Here is a 23098-nt window from a genome sequence, read left to right on the forward strand (position 1 = left end):
TCTTTAATTGCCCAGCAAGCCTCACTGTAGTTTCAGGGTGGGCAACAAATGCTGGCCTTGCCAGCGATGCAAACACTCCATGGAAAGGATTTTTTAAAAAGAGAAACATGCTATCTAACTGGGGTGATGGAAGTCCAAGACAAGCTTTTGGATGGTTGAGCTCTATCCTGAGGAAAAAATGGAATTTACCTGAGAGTTTAGCTGAGAGTTGCCAGGGAGAAATAAGTGAGTTATTAATAGATTGGAAAAGGAAGGAAAAAAGGGACAATGTAGATACAGATAACTACAAATGCGTTAATTTCAACTTCAGTTCATTGTAAAGTCAGTTATCATCGGAAAATGTGAAGAATATATGAGAATAATCTAGTAAACCACAATAAACATTAGTTCATTGCAGTCTGTGAATTCTAGATTTTTTTGAGTGGATAACAAAGTTCTTCAAAAAGTATTTGCCATAATCTCACCTGAAGCTCTACTTGTTAAACTCAAAGTTGTGAGGCATTTAGGTTGAATCTTGGGAATTAGTAAAACAAAACGAGCTAAAATATTTTTAAAAATCAACGTGTGCTTGTTGAGGAGTTATATCACCATAGGGAGAGTTTTGATCATATTGCCCACAGCTCTAACAACTATTCCTAATTTGGATCAATGCTTAAATTCAGTACCTCATTACAAAATAATCAAATTTGTATAGGAGAGGGCAGTAGAGCCAAAGGAGTTAAACAGCACTTAAGCATTGTGTGTAATTGTGATTTGCGAAGAAACAAAGAAAGTAATTCAAACACTTGAAACAGTTCAGAGGAAAGTGTCACGTGACTTGTTTCAAGGACTGATTTTAACTTGGGTAAATTGTAATTAACATGATCTCAAAATGGGATCAGTAGGTTCACTGCATCCTGAATGCTGATACTCTTGACTGCTGAGTGCTTCAGTCTGCCTTTTTTAGTAGTCATATGTTGTGCAGAAGATATTGATTGCCTTTCTACAATAGAACTGAATAGATTATACTTGTGAGGTTCTTGGGAGTAGAAAGAGCTAGGAACAGCAAAGGGGCAGCACGGTAGCATTGTGGATAGCACAATCGCTTAACAGCTCCAGTGTCCCAGGTTCGATTCCGGCCTGGGTCACTGTCTGTGCGGAGTCTGCACATCCTCCCCGTGTGTGCGTGGGTTTCCTCCGGGTGCTCCGGTTTCCTCCTACAGTCCAAAGATGTGCGTTAGGTGGATTGGCATTGATAAATTGCCCTTAGTGTCCAAAATTGCCCTTAGTGTTGGGTGGGGTTATTGGGTTATGGGGATAGGGTGGAGGTGTTAACCTTGGGTAGGGTGCTCTTTCCAGGATCCGGTGCAGACTCGATGGGCCGAATGGCCTCCTTCTGCACTGTAAATTCTATGAAATATCTATAACATCCAGAATTAAAAGTGTTGGAGCATAATGTCTTCAATTATCCCTGCTCCTGCCTTCAGACTCCTTCTGTTGGTACAATTCTGCATTATAACTTAAAGTGAACAAAATATATATTTTTCACTTTTCAAAACAGCATTTCACTTCTTGCCCCCCCCCCACCTTTGAAGTGCTTTGAAGAATAACATATTATGTGTGACAATTTGTGAACTGCGCTTAACAGTGATTGTTTCTCCTTTGTGTCGGTTGGATGTCACAGGGGGTTATTTCATTTCCAACATGACCATCACATTTCACAATCACTTTATCTCATGGCTTTAGTGAGGTGCTCTGCATTTGCTCTCATGCCATCCTTCTGTTCATGATCACGTTCGCATTCATGTTGACCATCCATGGAGTAGTCAAGGAGATATGTGCACGTCAGATGTGCTAAAGCTGGAGTATCTTAAGTCAAGTGAGGAATCACTCTGTAACCCTTCTGTGAAGAAAATGATGCAGCTTTTGATTCCATGACTTGCTCTCAGCTGAGGCTTTATTCAAGGTACTCACCAAGGTACTCACCAAATCCAACATTTTATTCAAGATACTCATCATTCTCTCGACTTCTCCATTAACTCTTGGACAATGGTGTGTGATTTTTTGATGAGTGAAACCTGGATAGTGCTCAAATTTACTGAACTCATCACTGGTGAATAGGGGTACACTGTAATTTCTCACTTTTTGAGGAATTCCAAACAAGGTGAGAATCTGTTCAAGCTTTGGGATTACTGCATTTGTTGAAGTAGACATAATAATTTTCATGATTGGGAGTTTGCTGTGGTCGCCAGTGATGAAGATTTGACATTGTGGTTGCTTGACATGGCAAACATTGATTTATTTTGCGTTCAACTTTGCAGTCAATTGCTGGGAATCATACCTATTCCCTAAGGAGTTGCTTGGTTTTGAAATTCCTTAGTGACCTTCATGTGCTGTATCAACAGCATATTTCTTCAATGGTTGTGGAATGAAAATGCAGTGGTTGAGTAAGACGAGATCAGAGTTGTTATAACAGTGATCTCATTTTGAACATTGTGACGACTTTGTAGTATGTGAACAACTTTATTTGTAGACATTCTTTCAATCATAGCTTTCCAGTTTTGTGATTCCACAACAGTCTGGCATACTTGTAACTCCTCACCTTGTTTTGTTGCCGCTTTGCTGTCAACTAGTTTTAGCAACATTGTTATTAAATTTAGGTTTACTTAGTTAAGATCGTGTTCAACAGTCTGCTGGGTTGAGCTTGCCTGGCTGATCCTCAACATGGTACTCTTTTAATTTGAGTATCCAATGCTATATTCGAGTGAATGGTTTGTTACAGTGTATTGATTGTTGAATAAGAGGTCTATGATCAGTTGTGACTTTAAAATTGCTTCCATATCAATAGAAATGAAAGTATAAGATACCCCATGTGATTGAGAGTGCCTCTATCTCTGTTTGCAGATAACAGTGCTCTATGGGTGTTAGCAATCGGCTTGCCATCACAACAATTGATGAATTCTCTGCCTTTTTGCATGAGAACTGCACCGGGGCCATTCGGGTTTGCACCCATGACTATCTCACGGTCAAAGTAGACATTTGTACACCTTCCAAAGAACTGTTGTCCAGCTTGTTTAGGTGCTCTAGTCAATTCCCACTTAGTAGTCTCTTTTGTCAAACTGCAGAGGCAGATGTCATGGCGACATCAGGAATGAAGCAGCTAGAATACGTGATGAACCCTCGCAGACTTTTGCACTTTTTTCTGCACTTTTGTAGGATCTGCAACATATGCAATGGCTTGAAATTTCCATCGATTATGTGATACACTTAACACAGGACTGAAGAACTTGATTCTTCCTTAATTGAACAAGCATATGTCTTTGTTCAAGGTGAGATTATATGACATTGTAGGCATTAATATAACCATGTCTTGAGTGTCGCTCAGTGTCACTATAGAAAAGGGTGTCATTACTGATGTCCTGTAGGCTTTCAAGTCCTTGAAGTGCAGACTGAATAGCGTGCTGAAATAACCTCGGCTGCTAAATTGACTCCCGGGTTGAGCCTCTTGTAATGAAAAACTCTAACGTGAGTGCAGAATATTGTAAGAAAGCTGGATACTTCAGCAAGCTCGAGTTGATTGTGTCCTGCATAGAGGTCAAGTTTACCGAACTGCTTAGCACCTTGCACTTTCTCTATATTATCAATTTTCAATGTTGTATCTTTCTCATTGTATTGCTTGATTTGGTGTCTGTACATCAAAAGAGATTCTAATCTGGTTCTCGCTCCTGGGTTTTTGATGACTTTTACAGATGAAACCCAAGGGGTAGGTTCATCTCCAACTTTCTCACTAATGTTGACGTGTCTGCTTCTAATATGAACCGTTGATACACTGGAGGCACAGTGGGATCTACATTCTACATGTGACTTGCATATAACACCTTTCAGTTTGCCGATACCAGTGATCCAGTCACCACGCAATTCAAGAATTTTATTGGTATGCGTAGGAGTCAAGTTTGTGATGGCAATCATGCAGATCTGTTGCTGTATGAAAACAAATAAGCCTGTCGTAGTCACCAGATATGACATTAAATAAAGCCTTCAATCTTTGAATAAGATTGGCGTTTCAAAAATCCTGAGAATTTTCAAAGATTTGTCACTGTTGCAAGGGAAAATTCCAGAGAAAGGGACAATCCAGAAGTTTGTTGAATGTTTTGACTCCTATGGCATTGACTGATGCTCTTGTATCTGTGAGAGAACCTACACCCGAGCAGCCAGTAGTTACTGTCACACATGGCCGGTTGCTACTTTTAAAAGCGAGCACAAAATTATGATCAGGGTCATCTGCCTCTACTTGGCTACATTCTCTCACCCTGTTTTTATGGCACACTTGAATATGTGTGGCATCAGTCTTAGAATTTGATTATTCTGGTGAGCAACAAACGCAAACAAAGTGTGTAGGCTTTCCACAGGCTTTGCACTGTTTACCAGTAGCAGGACATTTGTCCGGCGAGGTGAGCACTAGCACAATGGAAGCATTGTTTGAACAAGTCACATCTCTGTAAGTCTGCTTTTGTTGCTTTGGAGGCAGTTTCTTGGCACGTGAGTGATGTACAGTGTTCACAGGATTTGAATTTGGATATTTTTCAATTTCAGTAGCTTGAGACTCTGACAGCAATAGTGATCTTGCCAGCTCCAGCAGTTTTGACAGTTTTCTATTTCATTTCCAGTGCTTGCTGGCACAGTTGGCTGGAGAGACAACCTTTGCTGATTTGTGTTTTTATTTCTATTTTGACCTGTTCAACTTTACTAAGGTCACATTTGGTTGCAAATTGCCTCAAGCACGTGCAATACTGCTCAGTTGTCTCTTTGCTTCTTGCTTCGTGTGTCCTTAGATCTTTGTTTCATATATTGTGGGCGCAGTTTTCCAGCCATGCTGCACCTGAAAGGCAGCTCCCTCCATTGCAGCATGGCTGATAGAAGCCAGGAGACCCTGCTCCCGGGATCTACCTGGCTCACAACACCTCGCCAGCTCTAATGTGATCTTGCGAGATGTTGCAATGTAAATCCTACCCATTGTGGGTGGGATCCCTTTTTAGCAAATCTGCATATTAGAGCGAGAGACAGCTAGTCTCACTTTAATGTGCAGATTCCCGAGGTGTTGGGATCTATCTTCTTCGCCTCGTAGATTTTATTTGCCAGACCCGCTGGCGTAGGTTAGACTATACCTTGTGGCGTAGGTGGGCTCTGGGGTCCTGGGGGCGTGGGGTGATCTGGCCCTGGGGGGGTGCCCCCACATTGGCCACACCTACGATCGTGGGTGGGCCTGTGCCGCGGGGCACTCTTTTCCTACGCGTCGGCTGTGTCAGCCTCCGTGATGGCACCCACCCACGCATGCGCGGGGATGACGTCAGCAGCCGCTGATGCTCCCGCGCATGCGCGGACTTGCGCCAGCCAGCTGGCGTGGTGCCAAAGGCCTTCCACGCCAGCTGGCAGGGTGCAAATCACTCCGGCGCCAGCCTAGCCCCCAGTTCATGCCACTCCGTCCCGCCGGGACCAACTTCCCTGCCGGGTACAGGAGAATTCCGCCCAGGGTCTCCACAAATGGGGACCAGATGTTACAGCGCTTGTTGGGGTCTCACAGTGAATCATAAGCCCCCAGAGGCATGCCCTTAGGACAGGGTGGCACCCTGGCACTGCTGGTGCCACCTGGACACACTGGCACCCTGGAACACTGTCACTGCCAGACTAGCACACTGGCACTGCCAAGGTGCCCAGGTGGCACAGCCAGCTGGCAGGGGCATTGCCAAGGTGCCCAGGTGGCACAGCCAGCTGGCAGGGGCATTGCCAAGGTGCCAAGCAGACATTTTGTACAGTGGTGATTCAGCTGGGGGTGCCCTGTGTGGGTCTTGTGAGGGGGGGGGGGGGGGGCTGGGAATGGGGGAACCTCTCATAGTGCTTTGGGGCTTGGGGTGTTGCTTCGGGAGCTCCAGAGATCAGGACGCATTTAAAAATGGCATCTGGATCTCTCTCTACACTGAGGAGTTCTGCTCGCAGTGCACAAAATGGGCCTATGTCCGACATCGACCTCACCTTCCCCGCTGAGGCCCCCACTCAGTGTTTTATAGGGTGTTTCTCAGCGAGCGCCAGGAATCACGCGGCTAAATGCGCTCGCTATGGAATTATGTTCCCATTAAGTTAAATCCCCTCCTAGGGCAGCACGGTGGCCTAGTGGTTAGCACAGCTGGCTCACGGCGCTGAGGTTCCAGGTTTGATCCCGGCTCTGGGTCACTGTCCGTGTGGAGGTTGCACATTCTCCCCATGACTGCGTGGGTTTCGCCCCCACAACCCAAAAATGTGCAGAGTAGGTGGATTGGCCACACTAAATTGCCCCTTAATTGGAAAATTAAATTGGGTAATTTAATCTAAATTTATTTTTTAAAATGTTAAATCCCATCCTGTGATTCTCTTTCGTGTGAAGTAGGACTTTAGAGCCTTTGTAGCGGAGTGAAAGTCATTTTTCTCAATGTGAATGTTTCAAAAATGTCTTCTAATTCTTCACGAATGTGGTGGAGGAGCAATGCATTTATCCTTTTGTCTTCTGTGATAGCAAATCTTGCCATTTCTCCTTCAAAACGTCACAGTCACATTTACCAACATAGAATGTACTGCAAAAGGCGGTAGATTGGGCATATACAATGCCATTTTCATCAGCAGTAGTGATGAAACGTCTTCCTAAAACCTTCCCTCTTTGTTTGACCCGAGCTTGTGTGCCTTTGGAACACCCAGTGTTTCTCTAAGTTTGCAATTTCCTGCAACTGGAAATGCTATTTTCTCAGCAGAGTAGACAAAATCTACAAAACAATTCATGCCTTCTTATTTTTCTTCATCCTCATCACCTGTGTGAGGTTCTTGGGATGAGAAACAGCCAAAGATAGGCCAGAATTAGAAGTGCATGCGCACCATAGCTTCTCTTATCTCCTCAGCTTCTGCTTGCAGACTCTCTGAAGGTTCAATTCTACATGATACAGTGAAGAAAACATATTTTGTACTTTCCAAAACATTAATGTTCTCTCTGATCAATTTTACATGTGCTAGAGCAGAAGTGCTCCTGTGACGTCAGGAGGGGTAAGAGTCCAGACTTTACTCTTGCCGCAGTGTGCATCCTTTCCCCCTGTGCTCCATCTCCACCCTCTCCCATAATTACCCTATTGTTGGCTAAACTTCTTGAATCCGGCAAGCTGCATTAAGAATGCCCTCCGATACCACAGCTTACCGTTTCTATTTAAATTAGGTCTTAACCTCAATATGGCTTTGGCCATTTATCTCCTGACACAGAAGAGCGACTGATGCATTCTACCACTCAGCCACCAAAAAGATAAAATTTTCCCCGAGTGCCAAGAGATGGTGTCTGGAAAAACCTGGGCCAGAATTTTCCAGCATTCACGCTAGTGAGATCTTCTGGTTGCGCACCGGCGGTGGTGCACTGCCTCTGCAGGTTTCTGGGTGGCGATAGATACATTCAACGGGAAATCTCATTGTTAACGGTGGGATCAGAAGATGGGGGGCGTGATTCTCCCATGCCGCTACGTATGGGAGAATCACCGTTCGTACCATTTTTTCCTGTGCCGCCGGTCAGACACCGGCAGGCGATTCTCCGAGGAGCGGAGAATCGGCGGCATTTGCGCTGGCACGTTTGGTGTGGCGCCGGTTGCGGGCCGCTAACCGTGGCCGGGCCGCCGATTCTCCGGCCTTAATAGGCCGAGTGGCTGCGTGGAAACGGCAGAGTCACGCCGGCGCCATTCGCGCCTGATCGCTGCCAGCGGGTACTCTGCGCGAAGGGTCGGGGGGGCAGCTTGTGGGGCGGGGAAAAGCACTCCTTCACCGGGTTTGGGGGGGGGGGGGCTCTGATGGGGTCAATCGGCGGGCAGGCCTCTCCAGCCCTGGCACTATTTTTTTATGCGGCCGGGCCCTGAAACCCCGCGCCTTGTTGCGTCGGGGCTGGCGCACTGAGGAAGTCCCCTGCGCATGTGCGGGTTGGCGCGGCCCAACTGTGCATATGCGGGTTGGCGCGGCCCAACTGTGCATATGCGGGTTGGCGCGGCCCAACTGTGCATATGCGGGTTGGCGCGGTGCCCATTTGGCGCTTGGAAGGGAGGCTGGAGCGGCGTGAACCGTTCCAGCGCCATGCTGGCTCACTGTGGGGGCCAGAATCGGTAGTCCCCATGCCTGTTTCACGCCATTGCATTCACGACAGCGCGAACACTCTGCCTCCATTTAGGAGAATCGCGCCCCCGGCCTCCAGCCAAACACAACGTAAGCTGCGCGGAAAATCCCGTCCTTAATCTTTTCAGTACAGAGAGGTAGGCTTTCTGTCCGTGATGTATTACAAGTGTAGGATAGACAAATTTGGAATATTACTTTATTTATATTTTAAATAGGGACTCAATACAATCTAGTAAAAATCGATTTAACATTACAATGAATAATTCTTCATCTGATGAACAATTGACACTTGGAATGAACTTCTGCATAAAATAGTGGATTTGAAAAGCTTGGAATTCTTTAAGAAATATTAGATGTAGTAACGAGGGGAATTGCAGAGTACATTGGGTGAATGAATTAAGGTGAACTATCATTATCTTGTGATTTGCGAAGCTGCTAGTTGTTCTGTAACGGGATAACTTTGGAACTGAAAAGATGTGGTTAATACTGAACTTCAATCCAACCAGCCAATTTTCCACTCCCCCTTATTTATTTATGCCATAAAGTTCTAACCTTTCTTCATTGTAATAATATCTTAATGCTTTTGGACTTCAGTGCTGCCAGCGCACTTTTGGAGAAGGTGAAAAAGATGTTTGGCGATCCCCATAAGACCACTCGAGGGCTCAAGGATGAGGTCATGAACAAACTAACTGATTACAAAGACAAATTTAATGAAGCCGAGGAGCTATTGAAAGAAGCACGAGAAAAAATCAAAGAGACTAATCGCCTGTCTGCTGTTAATCAAAAAAATATGACTGCATTGGAGGTAAACTATTTTTTTAACCACCATGGTTCTATCCCTTCTTAAACTCCTTCCATCTCTGTAATTTCCTCTCTCCCTTTAATTATCTTCTCTATTATTATAACGTCAATCATGGTTTTAATCATTTATTCTTAGTCTCCATGGCTTGGTATTCAGAGCTTTTATTTTTCCAGCTCCCATAAAGTGTCTTTGGACGGTTTCTACATTAAAAGAAGTTTCTGTTGTGACTATTTTGCTACATATTGATTCATTTAGGCTTCTATTTCCCCACTTACATTATGCTCCCTTTCTAATTGTTTTCTAATTGAAGGTGTCAAATTCTTTAACTGGGTTCCGGTTGCGGCGATGCGGAGCTAAGCTGCATGTTCGGAAACTCCAGCTATTTTGCGGACTTTCGGGCTCTTTTAAAACAAGATGGCGGCAGGTAGGGAACTGGCAGTGTGGCAGCAGTGGGCGCGGGAGCGGCAGGAGCTGCTTCAGCGCTCCTTCAGGGAGCTAAAAGCTGAGATCTTGGAGCCATTTAAGGCCTCGCTGGACAAGCTCATGGCGACTCAGACGGCTCAGGCTGCGGAGATTCGAAAGCTGCAGCAAAAGGCTTTGGAGAATGAGGACGAACTCTTGGGCCTGGCAGTGAAGGTGGAGTCGCACGAGGCACTTCATAAGAAATGGTTGGCAAGGATGAAGGAAATAGAGAACAGCTCCCGCCGGAAGAACCTGCGGATTTTGGGCCTCCCGGTGGGGCTGGAAGGTTCGGATTTGGGGGCCTACGTGGTCCTGATGCAGAACTCACTGATGGGTGTGGGGTCATTTCGGGGACCCCTGGAGTTGGAGGGTGCCCATCGAGTGCTGCTGCGGAAGCCCAGGCCAAGCGAGCCGCCCAGGGCGGTGCTGGTCCGCTTTCACCGCTTGGTCGACCGTGAGTGCGTATTGAGATGGGCGAAGAAGGAAAGGAGCAGAAGGTGGGAAAATGCGGACATTAGGATGTATCAGAACTGGAGCGCGGAAGTGGCGAAGAGAAGGGCTGGCTTCAATCGAGCGAAAGGAGTGCTTCACAGGAATGGGGTGAAGTTTGGCCTGTTACAACCGGCTCGCCTCTGGGTCACTTACAAGGACTAGCAGCTCTATTTTGACTCTCCGGCGGAGGCCTGGGCTTTTGTCCAGGCAGAGAAATTGGACTCGAACTGAGGACTGGGGGGCTGGGGAAAGATGTACATTGTTTGGAGGCTCTGTCCTCCTTGGTATCTTTTCGCTTATATTGGCTGTGTTTGATGTTTGATGTTGCCTTTTTGGTGTTCTGATTTTTCGTCTTTTTGGGCTGTTATTTATCTACCGTGGTACTTTTTAGTTCTTTTACCACTGGTGGGGGGTTGGGGAGCAGTTTGAGGTCCCATTGGGTCATGTGCCCGTCTCTTTCCCGCATGTTGGGTTGGGGGGCTGGGTTCGGGATGGAAGCGTGGGCTTTCTTCCCGTGCCGGAGGAATTGGGGGCGGGGCCGGCACTGGGAGGGGGGTATTGGTGGTTGTGTTGCATCGGGGGGGGGGGGGGGGGGGGGGGGAAGGAGGGGGGGGGGGTCGTTGGTTTGGCGGGAGTATCCGGGGTCAGCAGGAGTCGGCTGACTTACGGAAATATAATGTTTGGGGTAACGCAGCTTGGGCGGGGGGGGGGGGGGCCTGTGGGGGAGGAAGAAGGGGGGGGTACCGGGTTGCTGCTGCAGGGGCTGTAAGGAAATGGCTGGTGAAGGTGGGGGGGGGTTGGGAGGGGGGGTCTGCCACCGTGGGGAATGGGCTTAGGGGGTTCTTGGGGGTTCCCTGGGCACGTGGTGAGTTGAGGGAGAGCTATGGCTGATCGCCGCAGAGGGAGGGGGAAGACCCCCAGATTCGGCTGGTCACATGGAACGTGCGGGGGCTGAATGGTCCGGTGAAGCGGTCCCGGGTCTTGGCTCACTTGATGGGGCTGGGGGCGGATGTGGCTATGCTCCAGGTGACACATCTCAGGGTTACGGATAAGTTGAGGGTAAGAAAAGGCTGGTGGGGACAGGTGTTTCACTCGGGGCTCGATGCAAAGAACCGAGGGGTGGCAATCTTGGTCGGTAAGAGCTTGTCGTTCGTTGCGTCCAATGTGGTGGGCAGACAGTGCAGGTAGATATGTAATGGTGAGTGGTAGACTTCAGGGGGAGCGGGTGGTCCTGGTCATTGTGTACGCCCCCAACTGGGACGATGCGGGCTTCATGCAGCGAATGCTGGGCCTGATCCCAGACCTGGAGACGGGGGTTTGATCCTGGGTGGGGACTTTAACACGGTGCTGGATCCGGCTCTGGATCGCTCGAAGTCTAGGACGGGCAGGAGGCCGGCTGCGGCCTCGGTGCTGAGGGGGTTCATGGATCAGATGGGAGGGGTGGACCCTTGGAGGTTCTTGAAGTAGGGAGTTCTCCTTTTTCTCCCACGTTCACAAGGCTTACTCCCGGATTTACTTTTTTGTTCTTAGTAGGGTGCTAATCCCGAGAGTGGTGGGGGCAGAGTATTCGGCGATAGCCATATCTGACCATGTTCCACATTTGGTGGATCTGGAGCTGGGGGAGGGGAAGGATCAGCGCCCACTATGGAGGTTAGATGTGGGGCTTTTGTCAGAGGAGGAAGTGTGCGGGCGGATCCGTAGGTGTATAGAGGGGTATCTGGAAGCCAACGACAACGGGGAGGTGCAAGTTGGGGTGGTTTGGGAAGCGCTGAAGGTAGTAGTCAGGGGGTAGCTGATATCCATTCGGGCGCACAGGGAGAGGGCGGACAGGGTCGAGAGGGAGAGGCTGGTGGAGGAAATGGTAAGGGTGGATAGGAGATATTTGGATACCCCGGAGGAGGGGCTTTTGAAGAAGCGGCGCAATCTCCAAGCGGAGTTTGACATACTGACCACCCGTAAGGCGGAGGCGCAGTGGAGGAGGGCGCAGGGGGCGGTGTATGAGTACGGGGAGAAGGCAAGTCGGATGTTGGCCCACCAGCTCCGGAAACGGGAGGCAGCGAGAGAGATAGGGGGAGTCACAGATGCAGGAGGGAACTTGGTGCAGGGTGGCAAGGGCATCAATGGGGTGTTCAGATCTTTTTATGAGGGGCTGTACCAGGCGGTGCCCCCTAGGGAGGCAGGAGGGATGGACCACTTTCTGGATAGCTGGAGTTCCCAAGAGTAGAGGATGAGCGGGTGGAGGGTCTGGGGGCCCCAATCAAGTTGGAGGAGCTGATGGAGGCGATGGGAAGTATGCAGACGGGGAAAGCGCCGGGACCGGTGGAATTTTACAAGAAGCTTTCGGATCTGCTGGGCCCGCTGCTTGTGAGGACCCTGAATGAGGCAAGTGAGGGGGGGGGCTCTGCCCCCGACGATGTCCAGGGCAATTATTTCTTTGATCCTGAAGCGGGACAAAGACCCCCTTCAGTGTGGGTCTTACAGGCCGATTTCGCTCCTTAATGTGGATGTAAAGTTGTTGGCAAAGGTGCTGTCCAGAAGGGTGGAAGATGTAGTCCCGACGGTTATCCATCCAAACGGGATTTGTAAAGGGGAGGCAACTGAATGCCAACGTACGGCGTCTTCTTAATGTTATGCTGATGGCGCCGGCAGCTGGGCAGGCAGAAATAGTAACATCAATGGATGCGGAGACAGCTTTTGATAGGGTGGAGTGGAGTTACCTGTGGGAAGTGTTGCAGAGGTTTGGGTTTGGTGAGGGGTTCATCAGCTGGGTGAGGTTGCTGTACAGCTCCCCGGTGGCGAGTGTGGTGACGAATGGGAGGAGGTCGGAGGACTTTCGGCTTTCCAGGGGGACGAGGCAGGGGTGCCCCTTGTCTCCCCTGCTCTTCGCATTAGCGATTGAGCCCCTAGCCATGGCGCTGAGGGATTCGAAGAGTTGGAGGGGGATTGTGCGGGGCGAGGGGGAGGAACACTGACTGTCGTTGTACGCAGATGATCTACTGCTGTACGTCGCGGATCCGGCTGAGGGGATGCCAGAGGTGCTGAAGATACTGAGGAGTTTGGGGACTATTCGGGCTATAAGCTCAATGTGGGGTAAAGTGAGCTGTTTGTCCTGCACCCGGGGGATCAGGAGAGGGAGATAGGTGAGCTCCCGTTGAAGAGGGCTGAGAGGAGCTTTAGATATCTTGGGGTCCAGATCGCTAGGACCTGGGGGGCCCTTCACAGGCTTAACTTTTCAAGGCTGGTGGAGCAGATGGAGGAAGAGTTCAGGAGGTGGGACGCGCTGCCGCTCTCGTTGGCGGGCAGGGTCCAGTCGATTAAGATGACGGTGCTCCCGAGGTTTTTGTTTCTTTTCCAGTGCCTCCCCATATTGATCCCGAAGACTTTTTTCAAAAGGGTGAATAAGTCTATTCTTGGGTTTGTGTGGGCGCGGAAGGCCCCGAGAGTAAGGAGGGTATTCTTGGAGCGAAGAAGGGAGGTAGGGGGTTTGGCATTGCCCAACCTGTGTGGATATTATGGGGCGGCGAACGTGGCGATGATTCGCAGGTGGGTGATGGAGGGGGAGGGTGACGCATGGAAGAGATTGGAGGTGGCGTCCTGTGTGGGTACGAGTCTGGAGGCTTTGGTGACGGCCCCACTTCCACTCACCAAGCAAATTACTCCACGAGTCCGATGGTGGTGGCGTCCCTCAAAATCTGGGGGCAGTGGAGGCGGCATAGGGGGGAAGTGAAGGCCTCAGTGTGGGCCCCGATACGGGGCAATCACCATTTTGCACCGGGGAGAATGGATGGTGGATTTGGGAGTTGGCACAGGGCAGGCATCAGACAGTTTGGGGACCTCTTCCTGGATGGGAAGTTCGCGACTCTGGAGGAGCTGGTGGGGAAGTGGAACCTCCCCCCTGGGAACGCCTTCAAGTATATGCAGATCAGGGCATTTGTTAAGCGGCAGGTGGTGGTGTTTCCGCGGCTGCCGCCAAGGGGGGTGTAAGATAGGGTGCTCTCGAGGACGTGGCTCGGTGAGGGGAAGATCTCGGCAATTTATCAGTTGATGCAGGAGGAGGAGGAGGCCTCACTAGAGGAGCTCAAAGCAAAGTGGGAGGAAGAGCTAGGGGAAGAGATTGAGGATGGAATGTGGTTGGATGCCCTGGGTAGGGTGAACTCCTCCTCTTCTTGCGCACGGCTCAGCTTAATTCAGCTGAGGGTGCTGCATAGGGCACACATGACAGGGGCCAGTTTGAGCCGGTTCTTTGGAGGGGAAGACAGGTGCGGGAGATGTTCGGGAGGCCCGGCGAACCACACCCATATGTTCTGGGCTTGTCCGTCCTTGGAGAGGTTTTGGAAGGGGGTGGCGGGGACTTTGTCGGAAGTGGTTGGGTCTAGGGTCAGGCCGGGCTGGGGGCTCGCGATCTTTGGGGTAGCTTCGGAGCCGGGAGTGCAGGAGGCGAGAGAGGCCGGCATTCTGTCCTTTGCGCCTCTAGTAGCCCGGTGCAGGATTCTGTTACAGTGGAGGGATATCCCCCCCCCCCTCCCCCCGAGTTCGGAGGCCTGGATCAGCGGATCAGCGACATGGCTGGGGTCATCAAGCTGGAAAAGGTTAAGTTTGCCCTGAGGGGGTTGGTACAGGGGTTCTTTCGGCGGTGGCAGCCCTTTCTGTGTGAAGGGCCTTTACAAATTCTGCATAGGGTCTGCATAAGATAAAGATGCATGGCATTAAGGGTAAAGTAGTAGCATGGATAGAGGATTGGTTAATTAATAGAAAGCAAAGAGTGGGGATTAATGGGTGTTTCTCTGGTTGGCAATCAGTAGCTACGTCACGTCCCTCAGGGATCCGTGTTGGGCCCACAATTGTTCACAATTTACATAAATAATTTGGAGTTGGGGACCAAGGGCAATGTGTCCAAGTTTGCAGATGACACTAAGATGAGTGGCAAAGCGAAAAGTGCAGAGGATACTGGAAGGGACTTGGATAGGTTAAGTGAATGGGCTAGGGTCTGGCAGATGGAATACAGTGTTGACAAATGTGAGGTTATCCATTTTGGTAGGAATAACAGCAAACGGGATTATTATTTAAACGATAAAATATTAACGCATGCTGCTGTGCAGAGAGACCTGGGTGTGCTAGTGCATGAGTCACAGAAAGTTGGTTTACAGGTGCAACAGGTGATTAAGAAGGCAAATGGAATTTTGTCCTTCATTGCTAGAGGGATGGAGTTTAAGACTAGGGAGGTTATGCTGCAATTGTATAAGGTGTTAGGGAGGTCACAACTGGAGTACTGTGTTCAGTTTTGGTCTCCTTACTTGAGAAAGGACGTACTGGCACTGGAGGGTGTGCAGAGGAGATTCACTAGGTTAATCCCAGAGCTGAAGGGGTTGGATTACGAGGAGAGGTTGAGTAGACTGGGACTGTACTCGTTGGAATTTAGAAGGATGAGGGGGGATCTTATAGAAACATATAAAATTATGACGGGAATAGATAGGATAGATGGGGGCAGGTTGATTCCACTGGCGGGTGAAAGCAGAACTAGGGGACATAGCCTCAAAATAAGGGGAAGTAGATTTAGGACTGAGTTTAGGAGGAACTTCTTCACCCAAAGGGTTGTGAATCTATGGAATTCCTTGCCCAGTGAAGCAGTTGAGGCTCCTTCATTAAATGTTTTTAAGGTAAAGATAGATAGTTTTTTGAAGAATAAAGGGATTAAGAGTTATGGTGTTCGGGCCGGAAAGTGGAGTTGAGTCCACAAAAGATCAGCCATGATCTCATTGAATGGCGGAGTAGGATCAAGGGGCCAGATGGCCTACTCCTGCTCCTAGTTCTTATGTTCTCATGTTCTCGATTTCCTGGCAAAGGGGTAGAGAGTGGTCAGTCTCAGCAGCAACCGGGGGTGGGGGGTGGGTTCGGGGCTGGTTAAGAGGGTTTGTTTTTGCGGCGGTGGTCTTATTTTCTTCTTTCTTGTATTGTTGTTTGTTATTATTTATTATTTTGTTTTGGGGGTAGTTCTTTTCTTGTTTCGGTGTAGAACCACACCTTGTTTATTTTAACTGTGGGGAGAAAATTTGTTGCTGAAAAACTTGAATAAAAATTATTTTTTAAAAAAAAAATTATTTAACTGGGCTCCAGTTTCACACTTGTCCCCGGTTCAGCACGGTTAAAGTTTCCTTGTTGGCACTGGTAGGTTCACGCTTGATTGCAGGAATCCCTCAGGAATAATCCAGCGGGATGCAAATAGTTTTATGCCTGAAAAATGGTTCAGCACTAGAGTGGACACAAAGGGGTGGGAAGTTCAGTTTCACTGGAATTTCATTCCTTAGAGTATACAATCTTATACAATCCAGTCGTAAGAAGCAGAGTTTGAAGGACTTTAGGTCAATTTGACTTGAAGCCATTGGCTCTTTAAAATAGAAGAGTGCGGTGTATATATGGCATCATTTCTGCTGTCCTGTCATTGATTTACTGCCATTATGGCAATCAGTATATCTCAGTTTTGGGGGAAAGAAAGCATTATTTTTCTAAATGTCTGATGGAGTAAGCTTCTTCACAGCCTTCAACACGTCATCGGTGAAGGTGAACATCTTGCCAAGGTCATCCCCACATCCCCACTACTTGCCTTCAAACAATCGCGCAACCTCAAACAAACCATTGGTTGCAGCAAACTATCCAGCCTTCAGAACAGCGACCACGACACCACACAGCCCTGCCAGAGCAATCTCTGCAAGACATGCCAGATCATCAACATGGATACCACCATTACATGTGAGATGACCACCCACAAGGTACCCGGTACATACTCATGCGAACTCGGCCAACGTTGTCTACCTCATACTCGGCAGGAAAGGATGTCCCGGAGTGTGGTACATTGGCGAGACCATGCAGGCGCTGCAACGAATGAACAGACATCGTGCGACAATCACCAGGCAGGAATGTTCACTTCCAGTCGGGGAACACTTCAGCAGTCAAGGACATTCAGCCTCTGATCTCCGGTTAAGCATTCTCCAAGGCGGCTTTCAGGGCGCGTGACAACGCAGAATCGCCGAGCAGAAATTTATAGCCAAGTTCCGCACACATGAGTGCGGCCTCAACCGGGACCTGGGATTCATGTCGCATTATATTCATCTCCCATCATCTGGCCAGGGCTTGCAAAATCCTACCAACTGTCCTGGCTTGAGATAATTCACACCTCTTTAACCTGGGGTTACCCCTATCTCTGGATCTGTAAAGACTTAATTACCTGCAAATGCTCGCCATCTAAGCATTGTCTGGCATCTTTGAATTTGTCTATATATATATATATCTGTTTCTGGAACATACCTCTTCATTCACCTGAGGAAGGAGCAGTGCTCTGAAAGCTAGTGTTTGAAACAAACCTGTTGGGCTTTAACCTGGTGTTGTAAGACTTCTTACTGAAGTAACAGGAAGAATGTCTTGGCAGTTCAGAAATTGCTGCAACATTTGCTAATGGTGTCGGGTTTGAATGTAGCACTTGTCTTGAGCTTGACAAGAACTTTAAACATATGCCCATAGATTTCCAGCACACTTCTCTGGAACAGTAAAACAATTTCATCTTCTTTTCAAAACTGAAAATGCAGGAAAATAATTTTAGATGTACCTTCTTTTTTATACCAGTGAAGGTTAAACGTTAGACCCGTTCAGACAATTCAGCCCATCCTACTAGATATGGAACATCATTTATTTGTGTTCTGATAGACTGAAGAGTTAGGCGAATGGCACTGCCACATTTTTAATTCAAAGTGCTGCTTTCCAGCTGCAGTAGTTACTGGTTCCATGTGTAATAGAACGGCATGGTGGCACAGTGGTTAATACTGCTGCCTCAGAGCGCCAGGGACCCGGGTTCAATTCTGGCCTCAGATGACTGTGTGGAGTTTTCACGTTTTCTTCATGTGTCTGTGTGGGTTTTCTCCCACAATTCAAAAATGTGTAAATTAGGTGGATTGGGCATGATAAATTGCCCCTTGTTGTCCATGGGATTACAGGGCTATGGGGTTAGGGCGGCGGCATGGGCCTAGGTAGGGTGCTCTTTCCAAGGGCCAGCACAGACTGGATGGGCTGAATGCCCTCCTTCTGCACTCCATGGATTCTACGATATTCTACTGCACTGAAATTCATATTAAAAAATGAAATTATTTGCTCACACAGTCAGAGCTGATTACTTCTTTTTTATTTTTTGAATTCAGAAAAGAAGGCAGGCGGTTGAAGCTGGTAAAAAGGATACAGAAGATGTACTTAATGAAGGTCACAACCTTGTCGCTGAAGCCAAACGACTTTTGGAAGAAATTGCTTTGGGTTTAGATGTAAGTAAAAAAAAAAGATAATTAATAATGATAAATGGAACTCAGCTGTAGAGTGGCAGCGCATGGTTATCACATGTGCACAACATCAACAATTTAGGGGATAATATCCAGAGGTTTCTCACCATCTCGCAATCCTATCAGTTGATAAGATTAATGACTTGCAATATAATATTGGATAATTTCATCCATGATAATTATGACTCAAAGCCTTGGATTAATGTGTACCAGCTTGACTGAATCATTCTTCACTCATTTCACAAAATACCTGCTTCAAGTTCCCTCTAATTTGCAGTTCTAAACCAAAAACACAGTAACAAAGAATAACTTTAAAAAACTGGTGCAGACTGTTTCATAAATATTCCGGCCACATACAATTCCCCTTTGCTGGGATCTAATTTGTGGTAAATATGTGAAGGGATTTCTATTTCCAAATGTAAACAATGAAGGTATGTTCATACCATGTATGAAAGTGATTTATATGACTTCCGGTGGCAGCCATGGTGTGAGTGGTCGCACATTTGGTGGCTCCCGCTTGTGATGTTTTTTTCGGACCTTTTCCCTGGTTAACGGGTGGATGTGAGGATGCCAAAAGGTGCAAGAGAGTTAGCAGAAGAGAATGACCCACTGGTGTATGGAGCTGAGAGCCAGAAGCGGTCGCAAAAGAGGGGAACAGACTGCAAAAGGTGGTGCAGTGCCTGCGATGCACGTGGGGATGGCGGAGGATCAGGGAGCAGTCTTGCTGGCTCAATGGTCACCAGAGCAGCTGGTGGGCTTCCTGAACGAGAGGTTCACCCAGAAATGCAAGGAGAATCTAGAGGACCGGGGGGGGGGGGGGGGGGGGGGGGGGGGGGGATTGGAGGGATTATGGGACTATTCGAAGAATTTGGTTGGTTTTCAGGGTATAAATTGAAACAGGGAAGAGTGAGGTCTTTGTGATTCAGGTGAGGGGACAGGAGAAGAGATTGGGGGAGATGCCGTTCAGGGTGGTGGGGGAGAGCTTTCGGTATTTGGGTATCCAGGTGGTGTGGGAGTGGGAGCAGCTGCATTAACTGATTCTGGGTTGGTTGGTAGACAGATGAGGGAGGACTTTCGGAGGTGGGACGTGCTCCCGTTCTCATTGACGGGGCGGGTACAGACAGTGAAGATGGCAGTGCTCCCGAGATTTTTTTTGTCTTCCAGAGCCTTCCAATTTTTATACCCAAGGCACACTTTAAAAAGGTAAATGCGGTGATCTTGCAATTTGTCTGGGGGGTTAAAACCCCGCAGGTGAAGAAGGTGCTGCTGGATGGGAGCGTGATGGGGTGGGGGCTGGCTCTTCAGAATTTTATAAATCATTATTGGGCGGCGAATATTGCGACGGTCAGGAAGTGGGTATTGGGGGGAGGGGTCAGTGTGGGAGCGGGTGGAGGGGGCCACATGTAAAGACACGAGTTTGGGGCCACTGTTAACAGCATCTCTGCTGTTCTCGCCATCAGGTACTCTACAAGCCCGGTAGTAGTGGCAGCCCTGAGGGTGTGAGGACAGTGGAGGCAGCACATGGGGTTGGAGGGGGCATCGGTGTGGGCACCATTATGTGGTAATCACCTGTTCACTCCGGGGGCAGGATTGGGGTTCCGGAGGTGGAAGCGGCCGGGGATCGAGAGATTTGGAGTTCTTTTTATTGATATGGGCTTCCCGAGCTTAGAGGAGCTGGACGAAGAGGTTGAGTTACCAGGTGGGAATGGGTTCCGGTATCTGCAAGTGAGGGATTTTGTGCGGAGGCAGGTTTTGACCTTCCCATACCTGCCACACCTGGGGCTACAGGATAAGGTGGTGTCGAGAACAGGAGTAGGAGAGGGGAAGGTTTCAGAGATCTACAAGGAACTGATGGAATGGAGGGAGTCCCGATAGGGGAGGTGAAAAGAAAGTGGGAAGAAGAGCTGTGTGGGGAATTGGAGGCCGGATTATGGGAGGTGGCCCTGAGACGAGTCAATGCATCCTCATCGTGTGCCAGGCTCAGCCTGATACAATTTAACTCGGTCCATAGGGTGCACAAGACGGTGGCCATGATGAACAGGTTCTTTGAGGGGGTGGTGGATAGGTATGGGCGCTGTGTGGGGGGTCCTGCGAACCACGTCGATTTGTTTTGGGCATGTCCAAGGCTGAGGGGTTTCTGACAGGGGTTTGCTGATGTCATGTCAGCAGTATTAAAGCTGAGGGTGGTGCCGAATCCAGAGGTGGCAATCTTTGGTGTGTCGGAAGATCCGGGAGCCAAGGAGGTGAGAGAGACCGATGTCCTGGCCTTTGCCTCCCTGGTGGCCCGGAGACAGATCTTACTCAGCTGGAGGGACTCGGAACTACCGAAGTCAGGGGTATGGGTCAGTGACAGGTTGGGATTTCTCAGACTCGAGAAAATTTAATTTGCCTTAAAGGGGATCGCTGTAGGAGTTTGCCCAGAGCTGGCAGCTGGTGCGGTTGGGGGGGGTGTGGAGGGAAGGGAGGCAAGGGGGGGCGAGTAAGGGCAAGAGAGCCAGTGGAAGGGGGTTGGGGAAGGTAGTAATGTTTGTGTAAGACATGTTGGCTGGGGTTTGTCACTGGAGGTATGTGTTGGTTATATTGTTTTGTTCTTGTTCAAACCCGATGTTTAAAATTGTTAAAATTATAAAAGCCTCAATGAAATATTTTCTTTGAAAAAAGAAAGTGATTTATATTTGGATCCAGAGACACAAAAGATTTACTTTGACTCTTCTGAAGCAGCTTTAGGAAAGCTGATAGTACACACTTTTTAAGTCAGTAAAATATGCATATACAGGCAGCACGGTGGCTCAGTGGGTTAGCCCTGCTGCCTCACAGCGCCGAAGTCCCAGGTTTGATCCCGGCTCTGGGTCACTGTCCATGTGGAGTTTGCACATTCTCCCTGTGTTTGCGTGGGTTTCGCCCCCACAACCCAAAGATTCACAAAGGAGGTAAAAAAACCAACATAAGTGTACTTTACCTGAATGCTCGTAGTATTCGGAATAAAGTAAATGAGTTGATGGCACAAATCATCGTAAATGACTATGATTTAGTGGCCATTACTGAAACATGGTTAAAGGATGGTCACGACTGGGAGTTAAATATCCGAGGGTATCAAACTATTCGGAAGGACAGAGTGGATGGTAAGGGAGGTGGTGTTGCTCTGTTATTTAAGGATGACATCCGGGCAATAGTAAGGGATGACATCGGTGCTATGGAGGATAAGGTTGAATCCATTTGGGTGGAAATCAGGAATAGTAAGGCGAAAAAGTCACTGATAGGAGTAGTCTATCGGCCACCAAATAGTAACGATATGGTGGGGCAGGCAATAAACAAAGAAATAACTGATGCATGTAGAAATGGTACAGCAGTTATCATGGGGGATTTTAATCTACATGTCGATTGGTTTAACCAGGTCGGTCAAGGCAACCTTGAGGAGGAGTTTATAGAATGTATCCGCGATAGTTTCCTAGAACAGTATGTAATGGAACCTACGAGGGAACAAGCGGTCCTAGATCTTGTCCTGTGTAATGAGACAGGATTGATTCATGACTTATATTTAGGGATCCTCTCGGAAGGAGCGATCACAATATGGTGGAATTTAAAATACAGATGGAGAGTGAGAAAGTAAAATCAAATACTAGTGTTTTGTGTTTAAACAAAGGAGATTACAAGGGGATGAGAGAAGAACTAGCTAAGGTAGACTGGGAGCTAAGACTTTATGGTGGAACAGTTGAGGAACAGTGGAGAACCTTCCAAGCGATTTTTCACAGTGCTTAGCAAAGGTTTATACCAATAAAAAGGAAGGACAGAAGAAAGAGGGAAACTCGACCGTGGATATCTAAGGAAATAAGGGAGAGTATCAAACTGAAGGAAAAAGCATATAAAGTGGCTAAAGATTGCTGGGAGATTAGAGGACTGGGAAATCTTTAGGGGGCAACAGAAAGCTACTAAAAAAGCTATAAAGAAGAGTAAGATAGAGTATGAGAGTAAACTTGCTCAGAATAAAAAAACAGACAGTAAAAGCTTTTACAAATATATAAGACAAAAAAGAGTGGCTAAGGTAAATATTGGTCCTTTAGAGGATGAGAAGGGAGTTTTAATAATGGGAGATGAGGAAATGGCTGAGGAACTGAACAGGTTTTTTGGGTTGGTCTTCACATGGAAGACACAAATAACATGCCAGCGACTGATAGAAATGAGGCTATGACAGGTGAGGACCTTGAGAGGATTGTTATCACTAAGGAGGGAGTGATGGGCAAGCCAATGGGGCTAAAGGTAGACAAGTCTCCTGGCCCTGATGGAATGCATCCCAGAGTGCTAAAAGAGATGGCTAGGGAAATTGCAGGTGCACTAGTGATAATTTACCGAAATTCACTAGACTCTGGGGTGGTCCCGGTGGATTGGAAATTAGCAAACGTGACGCCACTGTTTAAAAAAGGAGGTAGGCAGAAAGCAGGAAATTATAGGCCAGTGAGCTTAACTTCGGTAGTAGGGAAGATGCTGGAATCTATCATTAAGGAAGAAATTGCGAGGCATCTGGATAGAAATTGTCCCATTGGGCAGACGCAGCATGGGTTCGTAAAAGGTAGGTCATGCCTAATTAATTTAGTGGAATTTTTTGAGGACATTACCAGTGCAGTAGATAACGGGGAGCCGATGGATGTGGTATATCTGGATTTCCAGAAAGCCTTTGACAAGGTGCCACACAAAAGGTTGCTGCATAAGATAAAGATGCATGGCATTAAGGGTAAAGTAGTAGCATGGATAGAGGATTGGTTAATTAATAGAAAGCAAAGAGTTGGGATAAATGGGTGTTTCTCTGGTTGGCAATCAGTAGCTAGTGGTGTCCCTCAGGGATCCGTGTTGGGCCCACAATTGTTCACAATTTACATAGATGATT

General features: G+C 48.0%; 1 protein-coding gene across 5 annotated transcripts in view; it reads left to right on the top strand.

The window, feature by feature from the left end:
- Nucleotides 1-23098, top strand: part of lama2 (laminin, alpha 2) — a 607521-nt gene that overhangs the window by 476583 nt on the left and 107840 nt on the right. For all 5 annotated transcript variants that reach the window (XM_038799795.1, XM_038799796.1, XM_038799798.1 and 2 more), the window contains 2 exons: nucleotides 8737-8947; nucleotides 18085-18201. In XM_038799795.1, coding sequence (XP_038655723.1) covers nucleotides 8737-8947; nucleotides 18085-18201 — 328 coding nt within the window. The remainder of the gene's footprint in view (nucleotides 1-8736; nucleotides 8948-18084; nucleotides 18202-23098) is intronic.

Source organism: Scyliorhinus canicula, chromosome 6, assembly GCF_902713615.1.
Source record: "Scyliorhinus canicula chromosome 6, sScyCan1.1, whole genome shotgun sequence".
NCBI classification, from domain to species: Eukaryota; Metazoa; Chordata; class Chondrichthyes; order Carcharhiniformes; family Scyliorhinidae; genus Scyliorhinus; species Scyliorhinus canicula.